The sequence below is a fragment of the Cupressus sempervirens genome, chromosome 6, assembly GCF_028749045.1.
Source record: "Cupressus sempervirens isolate cs-2001-9-10 chromosome 6, ASM2874904v1, whole genome shotgun sequence".
NCBI lineage: Eukaryota > Viridiplantae > Streptophyta > Pinopsida > Cupressales > Cupressaceae > Cupressus > Cupressus sempervirens.
Genome location: NC_143123.1, coordinates 88,662,702 through 88,686,540, shown reverse-complemented (window position 1 = coordinate 88,686,540; position 23,839 = coordinate 88,662,702). Strand labels below are relative to the sequence as shown.

At 35.6% G+C, this 23,839-nt stretch overlaps 2 protein-coding genes across 6 annotated transcripts in view; both read left to right on the top strand.

Moving 5' to 3' along the window:
• Positions 1-23,839, top strand: part of EDD1 (glycine-tRNA ligase) — a 426,585-nt gene that overhangs the window by 83,065 nt on the left and 319,681 nt on the right. For all 5 annotated transcript variants that reach the window (XM_089786876.1, XM_089786879.1, XM_089786878.1 and 2 more), the window contains one exon: positions 16,797-16,860. In XM_089786876.1, the coding sequence (XP_089643002.1) occupies positions 16,797-16,860 (64 nt within the window). The remainder of the gene's footprint in view (positions 1-16,796; positions 16,861-23,839) is intronic.
• LOC149551328 (uncharacterized) lies at positions 22,036-22,743 on the top strand. The gene is made up of 2 exons (XM_089786882.1): positions 22,036-22,156; positions 22,348-22,743. Exons 1-2 carry the CDS (start codon positions 22,067-22,069, stop codon positions 22,672-22,674), a joined length of 417 nt encoding a protein of 138 aa, XP_089643008.1. The 5' UTR covers positions 22,036-22,066; the 3' UTR covers positions 22,675-22,743.

Here is a 23,839-nt window from a genome sequence, read left to right as displayed (position 1 = left end):
TTCTCAATCATAGAAATCTCTCCCTCCCCCCTCTCCCCCTCTTTAACTATAATATATTTTTCTATTTTGATAAAATAATATATATGTATATTTCTGTACATTGCTGTCCCTGGCCACCCCCTATTTTTGTTGCTTTAGGAACACCTTGGAAACACATCCCTTATGGTTCCTTGTCCCCGAAATGCCGCAGAACATAGATTATAGATTATGCAGGTAATATAAGTGACACACATGCTTCGACAAATGCACTTCCAGTATAGGAGAGTTTACATGTAAGAGGAAAGAACATATTGTTTCTTGCCATGGGATATTGCTACAACATGCATGATACCTTAATTATATTGTCCTTGTTGCTAACGTGCATGCAAATGATATCATGGGAAGTATAGGGTAAATAGTTCCTCATTATAGTGAATTATTGTGCCATGCTAAATACTAAACCAGCTTTCATCACAACTAAAAGAGATTTCGATGAATATTTGTAATCAATACTATCGCATGTTGATAAGTTGATGCAATTATAGAATTATGGATTGCAAACCTGACGAAGCGGATTTAAGGACCATCAATTAATAAACTTAATGGAACGAGACTTTTAATGAAGTGACTAACCTTTCCAGTGGAGAGAATAAATCACAATATCAATTGACATTATCATAAGACACTATTATTGTGAGTTTATATTGTAGGTTATGATGCTGCTATACCACTAATCACTATGGAAGAGTCGTGGGCAAGACCTAACTAAAACTAAGACAAAGATCGACGGGTAATAGGAATGATATAGAGGGATAGTAAACGAGAAAATGATTCAAATAAGTAAGAACCATTATTGATGAATGAAGAGTTGATAAGGAATAGGGTTTAATCAACAATGATTAATAGATACAAACCAAAGATTATTGATTTAAGGATAGAATTGATTAATCAAATGATTAGTCATAAACTATTGATAAGACCTTAATTGGAGTGGTTAATACTAGGTAGCAATTGTACTAACTAGTTATAGAGAGGTGATTTGATAATAAACCAATTTAGTTACAAAGAGATTATATGGAAGGGGGTTGACTAATTGGACCACAAAGGTTGCCACCTATTGGGCTTGGAAGATATAGTAACAAGCTTCAAGCACATTCATGGATCATTGTTTTGGAATTTTGTGTGTGTGTGTTGGGTGTGATCGGATGGATCTAGATCAAGGGAAAGATAAGATATTACAATATTATTGATACTCTTCAGGGAAGAGTAAGGAAGCAAATTATATATAATTTTGGCAAGTCTTGCGGACAACAAAGTGTGCTGTAATTTATATTTGAATCAATACTGCATTGCATAATATTATATTTGAATTCTTTTAGAGAGAAAGATTTCTCATATATATAAACGTCCCTTTATAATTCTCATCAAATCGAGCCTCCCTTATGGAGGGGACATGTGGTACATTCGAGGAGAGAAAGTAGCCAAAGATCCATCTGGGTTAAGCAATAGGTCAAAGGATGGATGTGCTTCCATGACTATGGACTACAAAGAGTTTGGTATTTGTACTTTCATGCCCTTGAGCTCCGAAGAGTTAAGTCAGAGAATGGCGGTTGTACTTTTGGACCCCTAAACTTGTTGGATAGGCTCAAAGGTGCCTTGTATGATCTCTCATGAGTGCTCTATAATAGCGATGAACAATTTGGCTGGAACTTCAAAGGTTCAAGATTAAATACAAATTTCACTGTACACATTTTCAAACCCTATCTAGGGAAATTTAGAGAAAATTGATTAAGGTCCCAATAGGGAACGTCATAGTTTCACCTCTTTTAAATGTTTCCAATTCCTCTTACAATTTTTATCAATATCAATATGTATAGGATGAAATCATCCCATTTAGTTTTGGGTGGTTATACCTTTGCAATTAAGTTTTCTGATAGCTTGATTAATAAAATAATATTATTAACATTTCATTAATCCTTAGTTACCGGGTTTGGACCTTGGAGCTCGGGTCGAGATCCGGATCCACCTGGGTTCGGATTCGTGCTTGGGTCTGGATCCAGTTTTGGGCAGGGTCCCTAAATGGAACTGTGGGCCATAAAAGTGTCTCAAATTACATTAAAATATCATTTTTTAATATTTTCAATGTATGATTTTCTTTACAATATTAACATTGATAAATGAGCGAGCATTTAATGTTTATCTTTGACATTTGGCATTGATCAATGATCAAGTAAAATTGGTATATTTATACTATGAAATGACTTCGTAAGTTAGTTTTACAACTATGCATGTTTCTCTTTTTTTTTGCATATATACATACTCATGAACTCACCCACGAACCCAAATGGGAAATATTTTTTTGCCCAAACCCACAAACCCGAGACGCGAACCCGAATCCATCCTTGAACTCGAATCGGCAACTTAGCGTTAATCTATAACTAACCTTCATAGTAAAATTATGCCACAGGACAAGTATTTTTTGTCACTAAAGTAATATGATATTTAATTAAATTATTTAAACTATTAAATCCCTTATGACCATAAATATCACAATCAAATGGAAAATTAATATTTCATTAATTAACTATCAACCTGCATGGTAAAAATAATGCCACATGACAAATACATTTTTTTTGATCGGTAAATGGATGAAGGCCTAGATTAATTATTGTTGTTTGTTGTAGTTAATTATTTTTATATGTTAATGGAACTCGAACACAAGACCTCCCACATGAGAGGCTCACAAGTTACCGTAGTGTTGGAGGCCCTTGCCTATGACAAATAAAAAACAATGAACCCTTATGGTCATTAATATCATAATGAAATAAAAAACTAAACATGGTATTAGATATAGCTTTAGTAATGCTATTATAATCTACTTATGAATAAGTGTGGCCACAAATAAACATTATGCATTAATTCCCCACCTTAATGTTTATAGGTGGTTTATACTTGTAGTTTCTTTTAAAAAGAAAAGATGAAGATCCTAAGTGATGTAGTGCTTCTTTGACTAGATAACAAGTAAAATATATGCCAAGATGAGGATTATGCATTTTGGACTACATAGCCAATCTCTTGGCTATTACAAAGTAATTGGTAAATACTTGTTATTAACAGAGACTAAGAGGTCATTATATACAAAAGAATGGAACAATGTTTCCTTAGGAAATGATCTTAAAGAATAGAAACATTCTATTCTAGCTGAAAGAAAGCTAAAAAAGATACAACTAACTAAAGCTAACTAAATATTTACAATAGATTACCATTAACTAACACTAGACAATTATCTATTATTGTAATACCCTCCCTTAATGGTTAATCTATCTACAACACCAAGCTGTCCTTTGAATTTGACAAACTTATCAGGACCAAGAGGCTTGGTGAGAATGTCTGCAGTCTGATTTGTGGTAGGAACATACTGCAAATCTATTGTCTCGTCTTCAACCAGCTGTCATATGTAGGGATAGTGAACATCCACATGCTTGGTTTATTCATGGAAGACTGCATTTCGTGCTAAATTGAGAACGCCTTCATTATCAACAAATAGAGTAGTTGGTCCTATTGGTGACATCTGTATATCCACAAGTATTCAACAAAGCCAAACAACTTCACATCTTGCCTTAACAGTCTCTTCGTATTCGGTCTTTGTAGATGAGAGAGAAACTACCTGCTGCTTCTTACTGGTCCATGTGACAACACCTGATCCCAAAGTGAACACATATCCAGAAGTTGACTTTTAATTTTCAATATAGCCTGCCCAATCTGAATCTTTGAACCCATTGAATCTAGGATTAGAACTTTGAGAGTAACGAAGTCCATACTTTGAAGTGCCCTTCACATAATGAAGCACACGCTTTGCTGCCATCCAATGATCAGCCTTAGGAGCTGTCATAAAGCGTGAGATGTAGCTGACTGCGAAGCTGATGTCAGCCCTAGTAGCAGAGAGGTAGATGAGGCTGCCTGTTAGTTGCCTGTATGTAATATCATCAATGAGAGGAGAATCAAACTTGGCTGATAACTTGAGACCTTTGTCCATGGGTGTAGATGCAGGCTTGCAATCCTGCATACGAAATTTGTCTAATAGAGCCTTGGCATATTTGGATTGAGAGATGAATATACCAAAAGACTGTTGTCAAATTTCAACACCTAGACAATAATGCATGAGCCCAAGGTCAGTCATATAAAAAGACTAGCATAAATTCTGTTTGATTTCCTAAATCAAAGATGCCGAACTACTAGTGATGATCAAATCATCCGCATAAATGACTAGAAGGATGATGTCACTGTCAGTAGTTTTGATGTACAAATTAGAGTCCGAAGAACTCCTCTTGAAGCTTTGATCACCGAGGTACTTATCAATTTTTATGTACCATGCCCGAGGGGGGCCTACTTCAAGCCATAGAGAGCTTTTACCAATTTGAGAACTTGATGGTCTTTACAAGCAACCTTGAAACTAGAAGGCTGCTTCATGTATACCTCTTAGAAAAACTCTCTTGACGTCCATTTGATAGACCTTCCAACCAAACTGTGCTGCCATGGCTAGGACTAATCTAATTGTGCTCATCTTTGCAATAGGAGCAAAGGTTTCCTCATAATCAATGCCTTGATGCTGAGAAAAGCCCTTTGCAACTAAATGAGCTTTGTACTTATCCAAAGCACCATCCGATTTGTATTTGATTTTGTAAACCCATTTGCAGCCAATGGGTTTCTTCCTTGGTGGAAGATCAGAAAGTACCCAAAAGTTATTCTTCAACAGGCTCTAGTATTCAGATGTGATGGCCTGTTCCCACTCTAGAATTCCTTTAGCCTCAGAGTATGTTTGAGGTTCAAACACACTATGAATGTTGGCCATGAGAGCAAAGTCAAAATGCGCTGTAGGTTTACTCTTTTTCCGAGCAGTTCTCCCATCAGTGAACTCCAGAACTGCTCGGAAAAAGAGTAGGGGATGATTGATGCGGTTTCCATTTGTGGTGCGGGGTTTAAAGCCCCCACTGAAGATGAGTTGAGTGGCCCCTGCTCACTGGAAATGGTTGAGGAGATGAAACTTGAGTTGGAGGACCATAGAAAGATTTGGAGCCAAAGGGGGTGTACCATTATGACGGATGGATGGACAGATAAGGAATAGGACTCTCGTCAATTTTCTTGTTTCTAGCGGAGGTAATTCATCATTCTCTACTTCTCGAAGTCTAAAATTTAATGTATGATTGAATAAGTAAATTTTTTTTTATTGACTATTCAAGGATAATTATTTTGTTTAATTTTCACTTTTAGGATCCAACATGTTTTAGAAGTCTATAGATGCTTCCTCACATGTCAAAAATGCAAAATTCTAATGTGAGGCTATTGAGGAGGTCATAAGGGAGGTGGGGGAAGAGAATGTTGTCCAATTGGTGACTGATAATACAATTAATTATGTTGTTGCAAGTAAAATTTTAACTTACTAAGTTCTAAAAAATTAATTTTAGTTTTTCATTAAATTTTGAAAATTAAAAGTTTTTTAACACATCTAAATTTTTAATTGTTTATTAACTAATTTAAAATTGCTGCACGGAAACTTTTAGAGAGACACCCAAGATTCTTTTGGACTCCATGTGTGGCCTATTGCCTCGACCTCATGTTAGAGGATATTGGCAAGTTTGAATGGATGAAATCATGTGTTGCTAAGGCTAAAAATCTTTGCAAGTTCTTCTATAATCATGCCTTGGTCCTCAACATTGTGAGAGAATACACGAAGGGAAAGGAGTTGACTCGTCCCGGTATCACAAGATTTGCCTCTAATTTTGTCACACTAAAATCCTTGCTGAGTTCAAGGTTAGCTTTGAGGTGCATGTTTGTTGGTCCACAATGGATTTCCTCCTCCTTTGCCACCACCCCTGCAGGGATACATGCAACAAAATACATTTATGTTAAAGAAGGTTTTTGGGAGCCATGTAAGGAGATTGTGGAGGTAATTTAAATTTTAAAAGTTTAAGTCTTAAAATTTTATAAATTAATTTATGTCATACATATTTTTGTTTTATTTTCATTGTGAAACTTTGCAAAGTTTTATCATTCACTAAATTGTTTTTTATTTAATTGTTTTATAGATCATTGAGCCCCTTGTAGCCCTCCTATGAGTTGCTGATGGGGAGAAGCCTATTATGGGCTACATATATGAGGCCATGGATAGGGCCAAGGAGGCTATTAAGGCCAAATATGTAGGAGTTGAGGACAAGTATGGCCCTATTTGGGACATAATTGATAAGAGATGGTAAAATCAGCTTCATAAACCCATCCACACAGCAGCCTATTACCTCAATCTTGCATATCTTTTCCGTGAAGATTTCAAGGTAGATGAAGAGGTTCTTAGTGGCCTATACAGTGTGATATTGAAGATGGCCACTATTGCTACAGATATATTGCTTGAGATGGATGCATATAATAATGCATCAGGGCCCATTTTTTCAAGTCAAATTTGCAAAGAAGGTCGTACAAAATTGTAGCCAGGTAAAAATTGCAACTTAAGCCTTATACAATCTAGTTTCTAAATTTCTAGCTTTAAAGTTCAAATTTTGAAATGAGACTAGTATTTTTTTCTTTTCCATTTTTCAAAAGTCAGATAGATGGTGGCAAATGTTTGGGCCTTTAACCAAAAACCTTTAGCAAATCGCCATCCGCACAATGAGCCAACCAAGTAGTGCTTCTAGATGTAAGCACAACTGGAGCATGTTTGAGCACGTCCACTCAAAGAGGCATAACAGGTTTTCTATGGAGAAAATAAATAAGCTAGTCTTTGTGTATTACAACCTGAGCATTAGGACCAGGGTGATTTTGGATAGTGACACCTCTCCGATTACTCTAGAGGAGGTTGATCCAGAGTCTGAGTGGATCAGTAAGGCTACTGATCTTGTCTTTGATGATGAGGACCTAGAGTGGATTGACGAGGGAGACAGAGAGGCTGAGGCCGTGGCTAAGGCAGAAAAGGACCAAAGAGCTATAGTTATTCCTAGTGACACCTCATAGGTACTAGCAAAGCCAGAGACTACAGTTGATCCTAGAGGCACCTCACAGACTGGTGCTATGACTAATAAGTCATCTAGGACCTACCTTAGACATCTTACTAAGAGGCATTTTATAGATTATATTGAGCCTGAGGTTGAAGTTGGGGATGAGGATGAGGACTAGGAGCCATAGCTATAATTTTGTTTTAACTTTTTGTTTAACTTAACATATGATTAGAATTTGGAACATTTGATAATGACTATTGATGTGTTGGATTCCATGGATTTGATATGCATTTTGATGAGTTTCATGGATTTATCATTTTATATATCTATGTTTTACTTTTCTATTTCCTTCAACTACTATTTAGCAATTTACCTTTGTAGTTTGTACTTATGTAATTGATGTATGTTTAACTTTTAAGTATGTGCATTGTGATCTATTTACCTTCTATTTCATGATGTTATTGTGTCTTTAAGCTTCATTCAATAATGGGTGCATGGAATATTCTTTAAATTTGGAAAATTCTCAAAATTTTGAGGTTTTTGCTCTTTGCTGAGTCACTGGCAAGTCTGAGCCAAGTCACAAGTCAAGTTGCCCTTGTCGAGTCCGAGCTAGGTCTGAGTCACGTTGCTTTGATTTAGATCCCATGTATCCTGATTAGTACCAAGAGCTGTTGGACACTTCATAACACCCAAAACAATTTGATCGATATTGCGATATTGAAAAATTGCTATGATCCGCTGCTTCCAAGTGCCATAATTTCGACCATTGAATTTGGAGTTATGCTTGAGTAGAATGTTTGTTAGAGATGCCATGGCACATTTTTTATTGAAAAAACGTGAAAATTAGAGAAGGCATGCTCTTCGAGGCAAAAAATTGGAAGACCAAAAAGATTTGGAGTGACCCAAAAGAGAGCTCAAAAAATCCAGAAGGAATATGTTGTCGGTTTTGGATTCACTAGCTTGAAAATCAAGGCATGAAAATCAAGACACAAAAATTGAGGCACCCAAGAAAATCTGACAACCCAGTTGAGTTCTCAAAAAACCCACTAAGAATTTGGAACAAATTTTTTTTCGAGGTCAAAAAACTAGGGTTTCGAGCAAAAAAGTAGGTCGACAGTCATGGAGGTCGAATGAGCAGAGAAATTGGCATTTGCAAGCAAAAGCTTGTCATTTTTGTAGCAGAGGGAGGCGTTGATGGGCAGAGAATGCAAAAACAACACAAAAAATGACTTCTAAGCATAGTGTTTGGGTCAAAAAATGGCGATTTTGCAAAGATGTTGCAGCTGTGTGACATCAGAAAATGGGCTTAAGAAGGCTATGGATGTTACTTTTTTGAGATAGGAAGTCAAGGACCAACAACTCGTGTTCGTGGAGGAACCAGGCGTGATTTCTTCAGACTTTCCCAGCCTTCTACTTTCACGCAATTTTTCCAAACTTTAATAGTCGCGATTTGCCGATTTGGGGCCAAAAAACAAATCAAACACAATTTGGCAGATCCAAGCTTGAAAAATGCTATTTGCAAACTTGTCTTTTGAAAAACCTAGCCAAAAAACAAGGTAGTGAACAAACAAATTCCTCACAAAAATAGAAACCATATAAAAGTTGTGGAGAAAATCGTAGAAATAATTTCGAAAAATTTGAACAAATAATTTCAAAAAAAACTATAAATTTGTCGAAAACATTTGAAGTATTGGCTTTGATACCATATTACGAAGTAACCGGTAAATACTTGCTTGTTATTAACAGAGACTGAGAGATCATTATATACAAAAGAATGGAACGATGTTTCCTTCGGAAACGATCGTAAAGAATAGAAACATTCTATTCTAGTTGAAAGAAAGCTAAAAAAGCTACAGCTAACCAAAGCTAACTAAATGTTTAGAATAGATTACGATTAACTAATAATAGACAATTTTCTATTAGCATAATATTGGCATACTTCATATCTCAGTTTTCTTAGAATGATACAATACAAAAGATTTCCACTATTTCTTAATTTGGAATAGGTCCTTTTGGGTTGCCCTTGCCCAACATTTTATGTATGACTACCGTTTTGCAATTGACTTATTAATCTTGTTGATGTTTCTCATTTTCGCATGATATCATATGTCATGTTAATAATTCTTAACCAGGATAAGAAGGATGAATAGAGTTCCTAGGGCTTTAGGACAAGAACTAACCTACTTAGGAAATAATTAAAAAAATTGTATAAGAACATTCAATGTACTTATACAACAATACATGACAGATTTAGTTTGGGTCATCTAGATTCTATTCCATGTATGGCCAAACAACTATTATAATTATTACTACCTTGATTGTAAAATTTTTGTTATGGTTGAGATACTCAGAGGGTAGGGATCATAGTGAATATCGAAGTTGAAACACTTGGTTTCAGCAATATCTCGGCCAACCCAATTTTTTTAAAATTCTTAGAATTGTCTAAAACACGACAATAAATGAACACTTTATCGAACATTTGAAAATATACGATGTCTTAAAATATTCTAAAAAACACACATACACCAAATTTGTAGGACATATAATGATTGAGATATCCATACCGTATATTGATCAAAGTTTTTAGTTAAATAGTAATTAATGACAATTAAAATTTAGTAGATTGACATAGTGATAGAATCATACACCAAAAAACAAGTATCACATCTTAATAAAAATAAGCTCAATACATATAGAAGTCAAACTCCTTGATGTTGGAGATTGTAGCTGCAATAGAGATCTTTATCTCTAGAGATATGGATGTTATTATTGTTACGGTCACTTTCAGCTGAAGAGGACACTTAAATTGTAATGTTAAATATTAAGCCATGTGTCATTCTACATGCATTAAGGCATAGAAATACAAAGAGTTGTATTTGAAAATTAAGAGTCATATTTGGAAAACTCAAGAGACCTTCAGTTGTAATATGAAGAGTCTCTCCTATTGTTATATATATTGCACCAAGCGAAGGACATTGTAGACTTGAATTTATTAGCAATAAAATGATCTTTTGTTGTGTGGCTAGGTTTTTTCCTTCGATTTTGCAAGGGTTTCCTAGGAAAAATTTGAGTTTTTCTTGGATCTATTTTGTACTCCCTTTTACTGTTTATTTTATTTCTTGGGCTCAAAATCCAACATGGTATCAGAGCCAATGGCATGCAGTGACAATAATGCATGAGGTGGAAGGAATTTTAAGATCTCTTAAGGAGTGGTTGAGAATGCTATTCATGCCCAACTGTGTTTTGCTGAAATCTCCCTGCCTCCATCCCACCAATGGATTGGTTGTTGAATTTGGATGATGGTAGTTGAGCCTGACTCAAGAAACCCGTTCTCACAATAATTTATGCTGAGTTCTGTGAATTTTTGCATAGAATATGTATCAATCGCTTTCAATTTATTGTAGAAAGATGGTATATTAAAGAAGAGTGTAGAAGCGTTGCGATATGATAGTGTTTTTTCCTATACTATTTCCTAAATCGACAGTTGTCTCCATTATTTTATCACGGCGATAAATTTTCTTACACTTCGCTAACTTCATGCATGTTATTGACTTTTTTTCGGGTTGATATTTGCCTTGTTTTATAATAACAAATTTTTCATTTTTTCATGTTTTCATAGTCACTCACCATTGGCCGGAGATTTGATCTTGTGTGCTCAGAGAAATTCATCCTAGAGATATATTGTGACAGGTATATGCTAATCGCGACGAGGAAATAATGGATTCCGAGAAATCTAATATAAAAAATGGACAAGATAAACCTCTTGATGAAGTCATAAGTTGTTTGTGAAAGCATGCTACGACGATTGTTTTATTCATCTCTTCTTATTGTTTACATGGTCTTCTTTTATTATTCCTTCTTCATGGAATGTCCTTTTCATTCCGTTGGGCATTCTTGTTTGATATCAACGTCTAACCTTCACTTGTCAGGCCGTTTTCACTTCTGAAGCACGATGGTGTTACTTATTTGTCTTGGAATGATGTCTAAGGTTTGTTTTGCCTAGATTGCCCCACTTGGCTTCAGTCCTCGCCGCCTCTTGTTTGCTACCTCTGCACTGTTGGCTTACCAGTCTTGAAAGATTTATGGTCTAATTTCAACGATACCAAGAACAAGGATAAAGATCCTTTTATGCTTGATTCAAATCCTCAGACTCTAGTCTTGAGAAAAGCCATCCCTCTCGACTGCCAGAATCATCTCTCCATAGTTGCCCTACTAATCAAGAGCTCCAAATTTATGAAAATTGGTTTGCTATTTTGAACATGAGCCAATCCAGAGCAATCTACTGTGGGACTTGGTCTTAGTGGACAGTCTTTGGAGTTGCTAGAAGCATGTGATCATGAGAGCGAGGTGATCTTCGAGATTGATGATGAGAAGGTCAAATATGACTTGATTGTTGCACAGTATGAATTGGGAGTCTCCTTTGTAACGACAAAGCTTTATTATGTGATCTTGACTGTGGAGAATGATACTAATTCATTGTTATAAGTGGGTTGACGAATATTAAAAAGCAGTTCTGCAGTGGAGTGTCGGGTTGTTGGAGTACACCTTTCCACTTTTGTAATAGCTTGACATTTCTTCTATTATTTGGCCGTTTTCCTTCTCCATGTCAGACAAGTGTCTTTGCATATCGACGAGGATTAACGAATGTCTCTTCAGAGTGTATGTCGAGCCTCAAATATAGTTGACAATAATTTATGAGAGCTCGAATGTATGTTGTGCACGATTTTGCACATTTGCCTTATCAACCATCACTAGATCCAATAATCGCATAGCCAATCTTTGTTGATGAAGCTTAAGTTTCTCTATACTCTCTCTCAAGGCATTTATTTTCTTGCTAACTCCCTCAGTATTGTGCTAACTCCTGAAACTACTAGGGCTCCTGTATTTGTCCATAGCTAGAAAAAGCTAGGGTGCTGGTCATTCCCAAAACAACAACATATCTGAAATAAAATTACCTTTCCTACCCAACAGGATGGCAGGAAACCACTTTGATACCACTATAGTGAGCCCAAACTAGCCCTTGCTTCTCAACTAAAAATCAACTGTTCCTTGATTATGTTTTAGTGAATTTGCAATGTTTGTCTCCTAAAATATATATATATATTGTTAGTGTAGTTTTATTTTTCCTATTTTGCCTACACTTTTAATAATCTCTCTTAGGTTAATAAAGCATGTCTTATTAGGTGAATGGTTGTGAGGTGTCACCTTCCTACATGTGAGCATCCATTAGCTATCTTGGGAAGATACTTTGCTATCTTTAGTCCGATAGATGGTTGCTCCTCATGTGATGTCCCCTTCTAGCTAGAGACATCACTTTAGCTTGTGATTAGCCTATCAGAGACCCTCGTAGGCTAGTAGGATTGGTTAGAGGGTCACCTTGGTGTGGAGATCTTCCAAGGACCTGAGAAGAGTACACTTCTGGGTTGCCAGAGTTTGTTTATTATGAGTTTGGCTTGGTCAGGCTATTTTTAGCAATTTTGGAGTTATAAAGGTGGACCCCTGCTATTTTTAGAAAAGGGGTATGGTCATATGCAGCTCTATCATGTTAGCTCCCGGTTCAGACGACATTCAAAAATGTTGAGTAATAATGGAGATATTAATGTTTATTTAGTTAGAATAAACATTATTGGTTTTGAGCTTATATTATTAAGTTATAATATGTTTTTATATTATAACTTAAGTGAGGGTCATGATATCATAAAAGGGGGCCATATTTCAATTAATTGTGGGTCCAAGCTTATGGGAAAATTAAAAGGGGTTTTCTAAGTTTTAATGTAATAACATTTTTTATGTTATTATTATATTCTTTTATCCCACATTGAGCGTAGAGCCTCATTCTGGAGTTGAGGAGTCTTTATAAACAAACCTTGTCTTCCTTCAAGAGCATGTTATGAGAGTTATTTAAAACCAGGGTTTCTACAAATTCGAGAAGAATTCAGACTGTGGAGGACGTAGTTTCTTCAGAGTTGATGCAATTTGAAGGTGTGAAATATCACCCGAATTTTGCCTGTGAGTTGGCTTCACCCAGAAGTCAATATTGTGTTTCAGTAGGAGAAAATTGGATGGATCTGTTTGCAGATTTATAACAGCAGCTACAGTACCGTGAACAGTGCGCTACAGTGTCGTGAACAGTGCGCTACAGTACACATGAACAGTGCCGTGAACAGTACCGTGAACAGTGCCCGTGAACAGTGACGTGAACAGTGCCGTGAACAGTACCGCGCTACAGTAAATTCAAAATCAAAGATTTAATATTGCAGATTTTGATAGGCGCTGCCTAGAGAGGGAGCAATCAGCAGCGTGTTTGCATTTTGGAGTCGAAAATCAGGTTTTTTCAACTATTAATGCTGATGTTTTTTTTTTATGTATTCTTCCAACAATAAACATTGTATAAATTGTATGAGCCATCTGAATAAATGAGTTCGATCAGCATTATAATTAGATTTGAGTTATAATTTTGGGTAAATTAGTTTCAATATTTGTATTCTCTTTTATAAACTCAAAAAAACCAGAAGCAACTTGAAACATTCAAGAACCAACAAAAAACAATCATTACACTCAGGGAAACAAACAGTGATCAGCATAGAGCCTATTTGGGGTTCTTACACCTCATTGGTTGGTGTTGCCACCTCCTCCCTCTTCCTAGCCTATATAAGTATGCTACCTGGCTTGTATTTGCATCTCTTGTTTTTCCATTCTCTTAATGCTATTTTGCTTCTAACATTTGCATTACTCTCTTGAGACTAACTCTATGTTGCTATTTTGATTTTGTATCATTTGCATTCATAGTTAAAAAATTTATTCTTTGCACTAGTTTTCTGGGTTATTAATCTTTTCAGATTCTAACATATATATATATATGATGCCAAAATTAATAACAATGTTTGTGCAATTATAAATTTATTTAAATAAGTCCCTCAGCTCATATGCAAAAGAAATGCAACTTGTCAATGAAAAAAATGCTGCAAGATTATAAATGTTTTACAATTAAATGAACCTGGTAATACTCCAGCTCACATAATGATTGCAGCAGTCATGTCTTGACTCCCACCAATGTCACTTGACAACCAAATTCTGCAATGTCTGATAAAGGCAACCCTACACAGTAAATACACCAAATTTGGGCGATAATCTTCAAGAACAAAACAAAGTAACAGCTACATCTGCAAGTCCCAAACACCAAGCAAGGCACTACCAAATACATCTCGATATGGGCAATTGAAACCCCACGTTAATCATGTGCAGCAAAGAGACACCTGCAGTGGCATAATTTCCAATTTTCCAGACATTCAAAGGCCCGATTTTCTGTAGAAGAACACCCAAGTACAGGGTTAATAGCGTGGGAAAAGACCAATGACAAGTCAGCTAAAGTCCAAATTCTGGACGCCTATATGCAAAACTATTTCCGGCAGATGGAAATGTAATTTGCTCCTCAATCACACACGTCCAAACAGTAGAATGGAATAAAGGATTCCAGTTTGCAATTGAATGTAATTTGTAACTTCAGGAACTCCAAGCTACAAATAAAACAGTAATGGAGAATGCCAATGTAACTTTCAGAATTTAAGTTTCAAAACCCTCTTACCTCAGCAGAAGATCAAATCACAACTCTGATTCCCAGACAGACAGTAAGAACAATAGGGAAAATCTATAAATAATTCTTAGAACTAATTCACAATGCCTCAGCTATGAATTACCAGGCACTTGTCAAATCCAAACCCATATACTTCAGCAAGGGCACAAATTCAGTACTCCTCACATGCAATAGAAGCAAATAATTAATCGGATGCTTTTCCCATCAAATGAACTCATTTATAATCTTCAAATAACATAAAGTTTCCCAAATGCAACTTCACTTAAGAAGTTTCCCCAACGCAACATTAAAATATAATAAAGAGCCATATAATATAATTATTAATTATTTTTGGCTCTCAAAAATGACCTTTTCCACCATAACATAATATTATGACACACAAGGTCACTGTTTCTTGTGCCCACCGATTTAAAACTTTTCATCCTGGTTCCAACAAGCAATGATGTTGAGGTGACCAACATACAACACAACACCAACAAAAATAGCAACCTAAACATATTTAGATGAATAATAATAATAATTCATCTGTCTTGCAAGAACAACTAAAGAAGCATCAGAATCGAAATTTGACAACTCCAGAGTGATCATGACGAAGAAAGACAATAAATGAACCTGACGAGGTCACTTACTATAAATAGACGCCCCCTCAAAGATTCTTGAAGCCCAAACCAGAAATGTGAAATAAAAGTTGAGAGCATCACTCAACTCTTCTAACTCAACTGAGCTCATAGGAACCAACATTTTGAATTACTATAAATAGTAAGTCCCTCAAACGGAGCCAAAACTCACCATAGGCTGCTTGAAAGCCGACAACCCCACAACTGAGACCCTCAAATCCCACTGTCAGCTCATGAGGGCTACTGTGGTGAATCGACCAAGCATACTGCAAAACCCTGCTAAAAATGGGCTATTACAAATGATGGAAAAAAAACCTAATTTTGTTGTGTTTATTCGTTGACTTGGTCATTGATTTTAACTGGCCAAATGCGAGAGCTTTTGCGAGATTTTTAACAAAAAAATGTCGAGTGTTTTTTAATAGCTTGTTAGCAAAATGTTCAACAATTTAATCGCTTGCTTGTATAACTCGCGGTGTATCTCCATTTTGGTGATATATCGCCGTGATTTTCAACTATGGTTAATATAATGAAGTTGTATAGTACATAGACTTGGAATTATAATCCTCCATACAATATAGTTAGTATCTCTATTTCTTTTATGAGCTCACTTAGGCTGGTGTCCCATGAAGGGGAGCTTCCTAAACAATGGAGTCTAGGTTGGTGAGATTTTTTAGGATTATTTAAAGATGAGTGGTCCTATAAATTTTGTATGACATTTCAGCTTAAAATTTAAAGCTCCTAAATTTAAGGAAAATGAGTTAAAAAAAAAAAATTTCCCTAAAAAGAAATTGTCCTAAATGGTTTGGTGGGAATCATTTATTTTAAATAGAAATCAAGAGCATGTCATTGACTTGTGGCAAACAATACTCCGAAGTTGGTGGGGCAATTGTTATCCCCAACTTATTTTTACCAACTAAAATTGGAGATCTAAAAAGTAAGAGCTCCTATGTTTTAGTGAAAGATTCTAAATAATCATGCAGCTCAATTTGTTTTTCTCGCGGGATCCCTTCCACCTAAAAAATAGAGCTTAAGCCTCCTCCATGGAACCCCTGCCTTATGTAAAAATAACCTATTGGATCATTGTAAAGCTTACTATTTCCAATGGTATGTAAGAATGATTAGTTGGTCAAGAATAAAGCTTGGCTCCTACCAAATTAAAGTGATAGAATATTGGTTGACTAAAATGTCATGCACTCCCTAGCAGCAACATTGCTTTACTTACTACTAAAAGTTTGGATGAAGGATTTTTGAGAAAATAATGAAATTGTACTAAGCGTAAGGGGATAAGAATGGGTTTTCTTTTTTCTGATAGTTCTCTTGATCTTATTTTTAATCAAGCTATTCGTAGAGATTTTAACTGAAAAGTATGATATCATATGTTATAGTAATGTCATTGTAAATTAGAATATAATAATTATATTTATTATGATAAACTTACCAAGTCCTACAAAAAAATCAATTTAGTTGTGAAAATATAAGGTACTAACTTTAGAGATAAACAATACAATTAGTTTCTTTAGTTTGGAGCCTTATATTTAAGATCATTATTTTCAGTGCATCAGTAGTTGTCTGTGGACCTGATGTTGTGATTAACCATATTCTGCTGTTAAATATATATAGGCAATTGAAGGATTTTGTCGGAAGAATGGAGCTTCAATAAGTGATATTTTTAGAAAAAGAGAAGGTTAGTAATTGACTATTAAATTTGATAGTAAGATCTTACTCTTGACATTCCATTTTTTCACTTGCAGTTTTGCTTAATATTCTGTCATCAAAATAGCAGGGACTAAGGTCGGAGTAAAATGATTTTTCGTAGTCTTCTTGTGAGTACCAATCAGGATGAAATGATTTATTGCTATTATCTTTAGTACATTTGAGTTTGATAGTCTATTGGTTTGAAGAAGTTTCTCTCAAATTATTGTGTCATTGAGAAAACCAATTTACTGTAATCAGTATAATACGAACCAAATATTTCATGCTAAATTTTAATTACTGGACCTCTTTGTGGAGCCTTTCGAAATGTAGACTAGAGAAGTAATCTTTAGATAAATAAACTAGACCTATAGAATGAAGGATTTTAGAGGAAAAATATGAAATTGTACTAAGCATAAGGGGATAAGAATCGTTTTTCATTTTTCTTATAGTGCTATTGGTCTCTTTTATAATCAAGCGATTAGTGGAAATTTTAACTAAGAAAAAGTTGAGAAAGAGATTCTTGAATTGTAAAATGTCGTAAAAATAAATTAATTTACTTGAGTATGATATCATATGTTATAGTGATGTTATTTGAAACTAGAATATAATAAAAACATTTATTATGATAAACTTACCGTGTCCTTCAAAAAAGTCAACATAGTTGTAAAACATAGGGTACTAACTTTTGAGATAAACAATGCAATAAAGAGGCTAGAGTAGATGGAATGCACACAAGGGACAAGAGGGAAGACCCTAGTGACTGTTGGATATTTGTCCTGAAAATTAAGAAGATAAACAGCAATAAGGAAGAACTAAAATAGATACAATAAAAATCAGAAATTACACTTGGAAAACCCTTCGAGAAAGAAGGGAAAAACCGAACCATGCAACAAAAGATCATTTTATTGATAATAAAATTCAAGAGTACAATGCTTTTTGCTTGATGTAAAATATATAACAAATAGAGAGACCCTTCACATTACAACCGAAGGTCTCTTCGATTTCCTAAAACACGACTTTATTTTTAAATACAACTCTTTGTATTTCCATGCCTCAACGCATGTTGTATGACACATGTCTTTATATTAATATTACAATTTATCATAAATGTCCTTTTCAACTGATGGTGACCATAATGATATTAACGCCTAGAGATAAAGATCTCGATTGCAGCTACAAGCTCCACATTTCCTCTTAGAGAGAGGGACATCTTTAGTTGAACAGTAGTACAAGGCTGCAACCAAAATGTCAATGATAAAATCTAATCCCATAGATCCTACAAAATTCATGGAATCACTCAACATGAAAACCCTGCAAGAAGCACAACCAACTTTCATCGCAAACTATCTCAATGTGATGTTGTCATGGAATCTCTCAACATGACACTAGAGAACAATTTACTCATCATAGAATCATTCAACTTTATAGACCTGCAACAATTACTTATAATCATAGAATCACTGAACATGATGGATGTAAATATTTATTCTTAACTAGTAATCATGGATTCACTCAATTTGAAAAACCTGCAAAAATCACATTCAACTTTCATCATGGACTCACTCAATGTGATGCTGTCATGGAATCTCTCAACATGACAAATTTGTAAAAAAAGACAAAAATAATCACAATCACCTTTCATCATAGACTTGCTCAACATGATGCTGTCATGGAATCTCTGAAAATGACAAGGTTTACAACCAACGTTTTATCACAGACTGTCACATCCCGAAATTTGGCTCTATTTGAAATGTTCATATAACCATTGAGGTTTCATGTGAAGTCTATTGACAAGTAAAATTAGTTACAATCATGTAAAATGGTAAGATCGTTAATTGTTATAATTTTATATGAAGGTTTGCATACTAGCTAACTGTTATGATGATATTTTAATGCTATTTAAAAAATTGGTTATTCACAGTGTAACCCGAGTGCGCGCACCTGGGTCAAAATGTGGGCGCACTCGGTGCAGGTGCGTCACGCACTCAAGCACCCCTGCCAGTGGCTTTTTTGCCGTTGCACCCTCGCCGCACCTGTCGAGCACCCAGGTGGGACGTGGTGCTCGGGTGCTTCCTGGGTGTGCGGGTGTGCCGCGGGTGCTCGCGAGGTGCTTCCCGAGTGCTCGCGGGGTGCTTCCTGGGTGCTCGCTGGGTGTGCCGAGAAGAGGGCGGAAAAAAACTTAAAAAAAAATACTTTTTGCTTTTTTTTTTGTTTTTGTTTTTTAAGTATGCTAACCCTAATTGGGTGTGGGTCCCATGTGGTCTATTTGAAGGCTTAATAAGACCAATAGATCTCATTTTCATTTCATCATTTCATTTCACCATTTTGGAGCAGCAAGGAGTTAAGTGAGAAAGAGTGTTTGGAGGAGCTTGTGAGAGATTAGTGGGTGGTTTTGCAAGGGATTGCAAGATCAAGAGGAGCAAGAAAGTTTGATTTGGCAAGTGTCTCCTCAAGTTCAAGCTTTCAAGGTAAGGTTTTTTTTATTTTACTTAGTTTTTTTGGTTTTAAAAATCAATTTATAATTTTTAAATTTAGTATTTAGTATTTAGTTTTACTAAGTTACTTTCAAGCTTCAAGTTTCATTCTTGAATCTTGTTGATAGTTGAATCTTCTTAGTTCTATGATTTTTTATTTTATAATTTATTATCTATATTAATTTTTAGTTTTTTTCATTGTTCTTAAAATAAAAATATGGCAATATGGCATACGCTAAAAATACGTTTCAGCGTATGCCATATTGCCATATTTTTATTTTAAGAACAATGAAAAAAACTGAAAGTTAATATAGATAATAAATTATAAAATAAAAAATCATAGAACTAAGAAGATTCAACTATCAACAAAATTCAAGAATGAAACTTGAAGCTTGAAAGTAACTTTTCAGCATATGCCATATTGCCATATTTTTATTTAGTATTTACTATATAGCTTCATTTTTTAATACTTTAAATTTTTAAATAGTAAATGCTAAAATTAAATAGTAAAGTTTTAACTTTTAAGTTTTAAATTATAATTTACTGAAATGTATCATGATCATTTTTATAATTTTATTAATTATTTTCATTTTGTGAAATGCAGTTTTATAAATGGCTTCTAGATCCAGCCAAAGTGCAGAAGACATGGAAATTAATGAGCCAAGTGCATCTGATTATGAGCCTGAACTTGAGCCTGAAGGAAGTGATCATGGGGCTGAATCAATAGGTGGTCAATTTGAGTTTGAGGTAGAGCCTCCTTATGTTGCACCAGGGGTGCCTTCTATTGATTGCCCTTCAAAGATTTTGAGGAAGTATGCTAGGGGTCCTTATGACCCAAAGTTCCCTCTGAAACAGTTTGCTACAAAAATTACATGCCCTACACCTTCAAGGGGCGTCACACAAATGGAAGTGCAATATATGTGAAGCAGAATGGTTTGGCAGCATTACAAGAGTTAATTCACACCTTTTTTAGAGTGGCTATGGTGTGAACCCATGTATGTTCTTGTCAAATCCTGAGAATGTCAAATACAGAATTGAAGTGAATAAACTATGGGGCATTCCTGATTATAGTGACATTGCAGTGCCTAGATCTTTGTCTGCTAGGCAACAGGTACAACATATACAGCAGTTACAGGGACAGCGAGATACATCTACTTGTATCTTGCATCAGAGAGCAGGGACTATGTCACCTACACCGTCATTCTCTTCACATACACACAGTTCAGCAGGGGACAGCAGTAGGGGGAAACAGAAAGCAATCACAAGTTGTAGTGATAGTAACCCCATTGCTCATTTATTTAACATGCATACAAGGGACCGGTTAGATGATGCTGTTGGTGATTTCTTCTTTGCCAATGGCATCTCTACACATGTGGCTCAATCTCCCTATTTTGTGAGGATGATGACCATGGCAATGAATGAGGGAGAGCCATCATATGTGCCACCAGGTGACCACAAGCTGAGGACTACAGTGTTGGATAGAGCCTATGACAAGGTTGGGATCTTGATGGAGCAAATGAAAGCATGTTGGACGGAGTCAGGTTGCAGCATTATCATGGATGGGTGGATGGACATTAGTCATCGTCCACTCATCAACATTATGGTTACATGCACGGAGGGCCCATATTTTTTGAAGGCAGTTGATTGTTCAGGGCATCGTAAAGATGCTGATTTTCAGTTTCATGTGCTTAGGGAAGCCATTGAGGAGGCTGGACTACAAAATGTGGTCCAAGTTGTGACAGATGCAACACGTGTGCAAAGCTGTAGGGAGGCTTGTTGAGGCAGCTTATAAGCATATTTGGTGGACTCCATGTTGTGTGCATGCCATGAACAATGCACTCAAAGACATGGGGAAAATAGATTGGATTAGAAAGGTGGTTAATGATGGGAGAGAGGTGCAGATGTTTATCTGCAATCACCATACTTCACATGCACTTTTCAAGAGCTTCGCAAAGAAGCAATTCTTCAAACCAGTTGAGACCAGGTATGCATCATATTATATTCTCTTGGAGAGAATGATTGAGTTACAAGAGCCATTGCAACTCATGGTTATGACACAAGAATGGAATCAATGGCCTGAGTCCAGAATAGAGCAGGGGAAGAGGGTAAAGGAGACAGTGAAGAGTGATCAGTTTTGGAGTGATGCAAAATACATAGTCTCCATCATTACTCCAGTGTTTCAGGTGATCAGATATGGAGATGCAGATTCACCTAGCCTTGGAGAGGTTTATGAGTGCATTGATTCCATGCTTGGGCAGATGAGGGCTGTTGTACGTGAGAGAGACCCCACTCTAGCATTCTATACGAAGCACATTGAGCCTATCATTCACCGCAGGTGGCAGAAGTTGAACACTCCTTTGCACATGGCTGCCTATGCATTGAAACCGAAGTGGTACATACCTAGGCCTAGTAGAGTCACACCACTTCGAGATGATGAGGTAAAGAATGGGTTCTTCCGGTGCATTGCCAAAATGTATGATACTGAGACTGCTAGTGAGATTCGCACCGAGTGGTCTGAATTTGCTAGTCCAAGTAATCCTTAAATCTTGATTCAGTGCTCTAAACTCTTTATAATTATTAAATTATAAGTTCTTTTAATAATTAATTGTTACTTTACTTATAACTTTATTTAAGTTATTTATAATTTTAATATTATGTTGTAAACTTTAAAACTTGTAACTTGTAGGATACTCGGATATTGCAAAGGTGGATCTGAAAACCATGGCACAAAAGAATCCTATTTTATGGTGGAAATGTCATGGTTCACAAAAGTTGAAGATCACCTCACTAGCCATTCTACTGCTTTCTCAGGTTTGTAATACTAATAACTAATTCCAGCCCTTTACAATTTTAACTTGAAGAGTTTTACCTTGCTGATTTTAATTTATGATTCATTGATTCAATAATTATTAATCATCGATTTACCATTTATCATTTATTACAAATTGTATGAACATTTGTTTGTCATTTGTAAGTTGTAACTTTCAACTTTGTTATCTCAGATGTCTAGCTCCTCAGCTGTAGAGAGGAATTGGTCCACCTATAGCTTCATTCACTCTATTAAGAGGAACAAACTTACCTCCAAGAGAGCGGAAAAGCTGGTTGCTGTACATGGTCACTTGCGGCTCAAAGATCGCAAGACATGCGAGTACAAGGAGAGCCCTGCAACACGATGGGATGTGGAGCCCAAGGATCCAGCTCAGATTGATGAGGATGCCGATGCAGAAGCCAATGTAGGGCTAGTTGGTGTTCCTTTAGAGGATCAGGATCTTACTCAGGAGGAGTCTAGTAGTTCCAGTGATGAGGACTTCGGCATAAGGAATGATTAGAGAGCACTTGAGAATCATCCATTCTCATTATTGGCATTTTGTCATTTTGTTGATTACACTCACTTTGATATGGCTATGATACATTATTATTATTTTACCGTTTCATGCTATTCAGCTCATTGTCATCATGAGCATCTTTATGATATATGATATTCATAAAATCATATTTGAACAATGAATTTTGAATCTTGCATCTTGAACTAAGTTAATTTGTCAAATGGTCATTAGTAATAGTAATGGTTATGAAATTTCAAGTTTCAAGTTTGAACTTATGGTTTGTGAATCACATTTTAATTTTCTCTATTCATTGTAGTCAACTATATTTGGTATGTTAATGTTACATTGTTATATAATATATTGAAGTATCATTTCATAATTAGCATTTTCAATCATATATATTAATAATATTATATCTATACTATGCAACCCCCTCCCCCCACTCCCTCTCCTCCCCCCCCGCTCCCCCGCTGCCTGTCATGTCCCCATTTTTGGTGACAGTTCGATTTAATTAATTAATCTGGACATTAATTAATCTGGTTGTCCAAAATAATGAATATTTTATAAGGACGACTAATTAATTATTTTAATTAAATAGATAAGTGATATTAATTTAATTATTTATAAAGTTATCAAATAAATAAATATTAAAAGATAACTTTATATTTAATTAATTTAATAAAGTGACTTGGATTATAAAATATTTAATAAAGTCACTTAAGAGATAAAAGCAAAAATGTTCTAGAAGTCTCTGGAGAAGATGGAGAGAAAAGAATAAATAGGCACCCCGGGGCTCCATTCGAATCAGGCAGTTGTTTATCTCTCTTTGTTTTCAGATTTTGATTCAATCACAGGTGCATTGTAGAACCTAGGGTTTCTGCAATTGTCACAACGGGCCATTGAGAATGAAAACTCTCAATTGGTACGCAATTTTGAGGGTGTGAAATATCATCCGAATTATTGCAGATTGGAGGTGACATTCAGTCATTTCATCGGGCAGAATTCGTGGCCTGAGGCCAGATTTGGATAATCACTTTGAGAATTGATATTCGAAGATTTAAGCTTTAAATGTTCAGTATTTCACCAGGATCTGTTGGCAGAAGAGTAAGGAGGTTTCGCCAGCATTCCGGCCCATCTAGGCAGGATCTATAACACAGGTCGAATTATA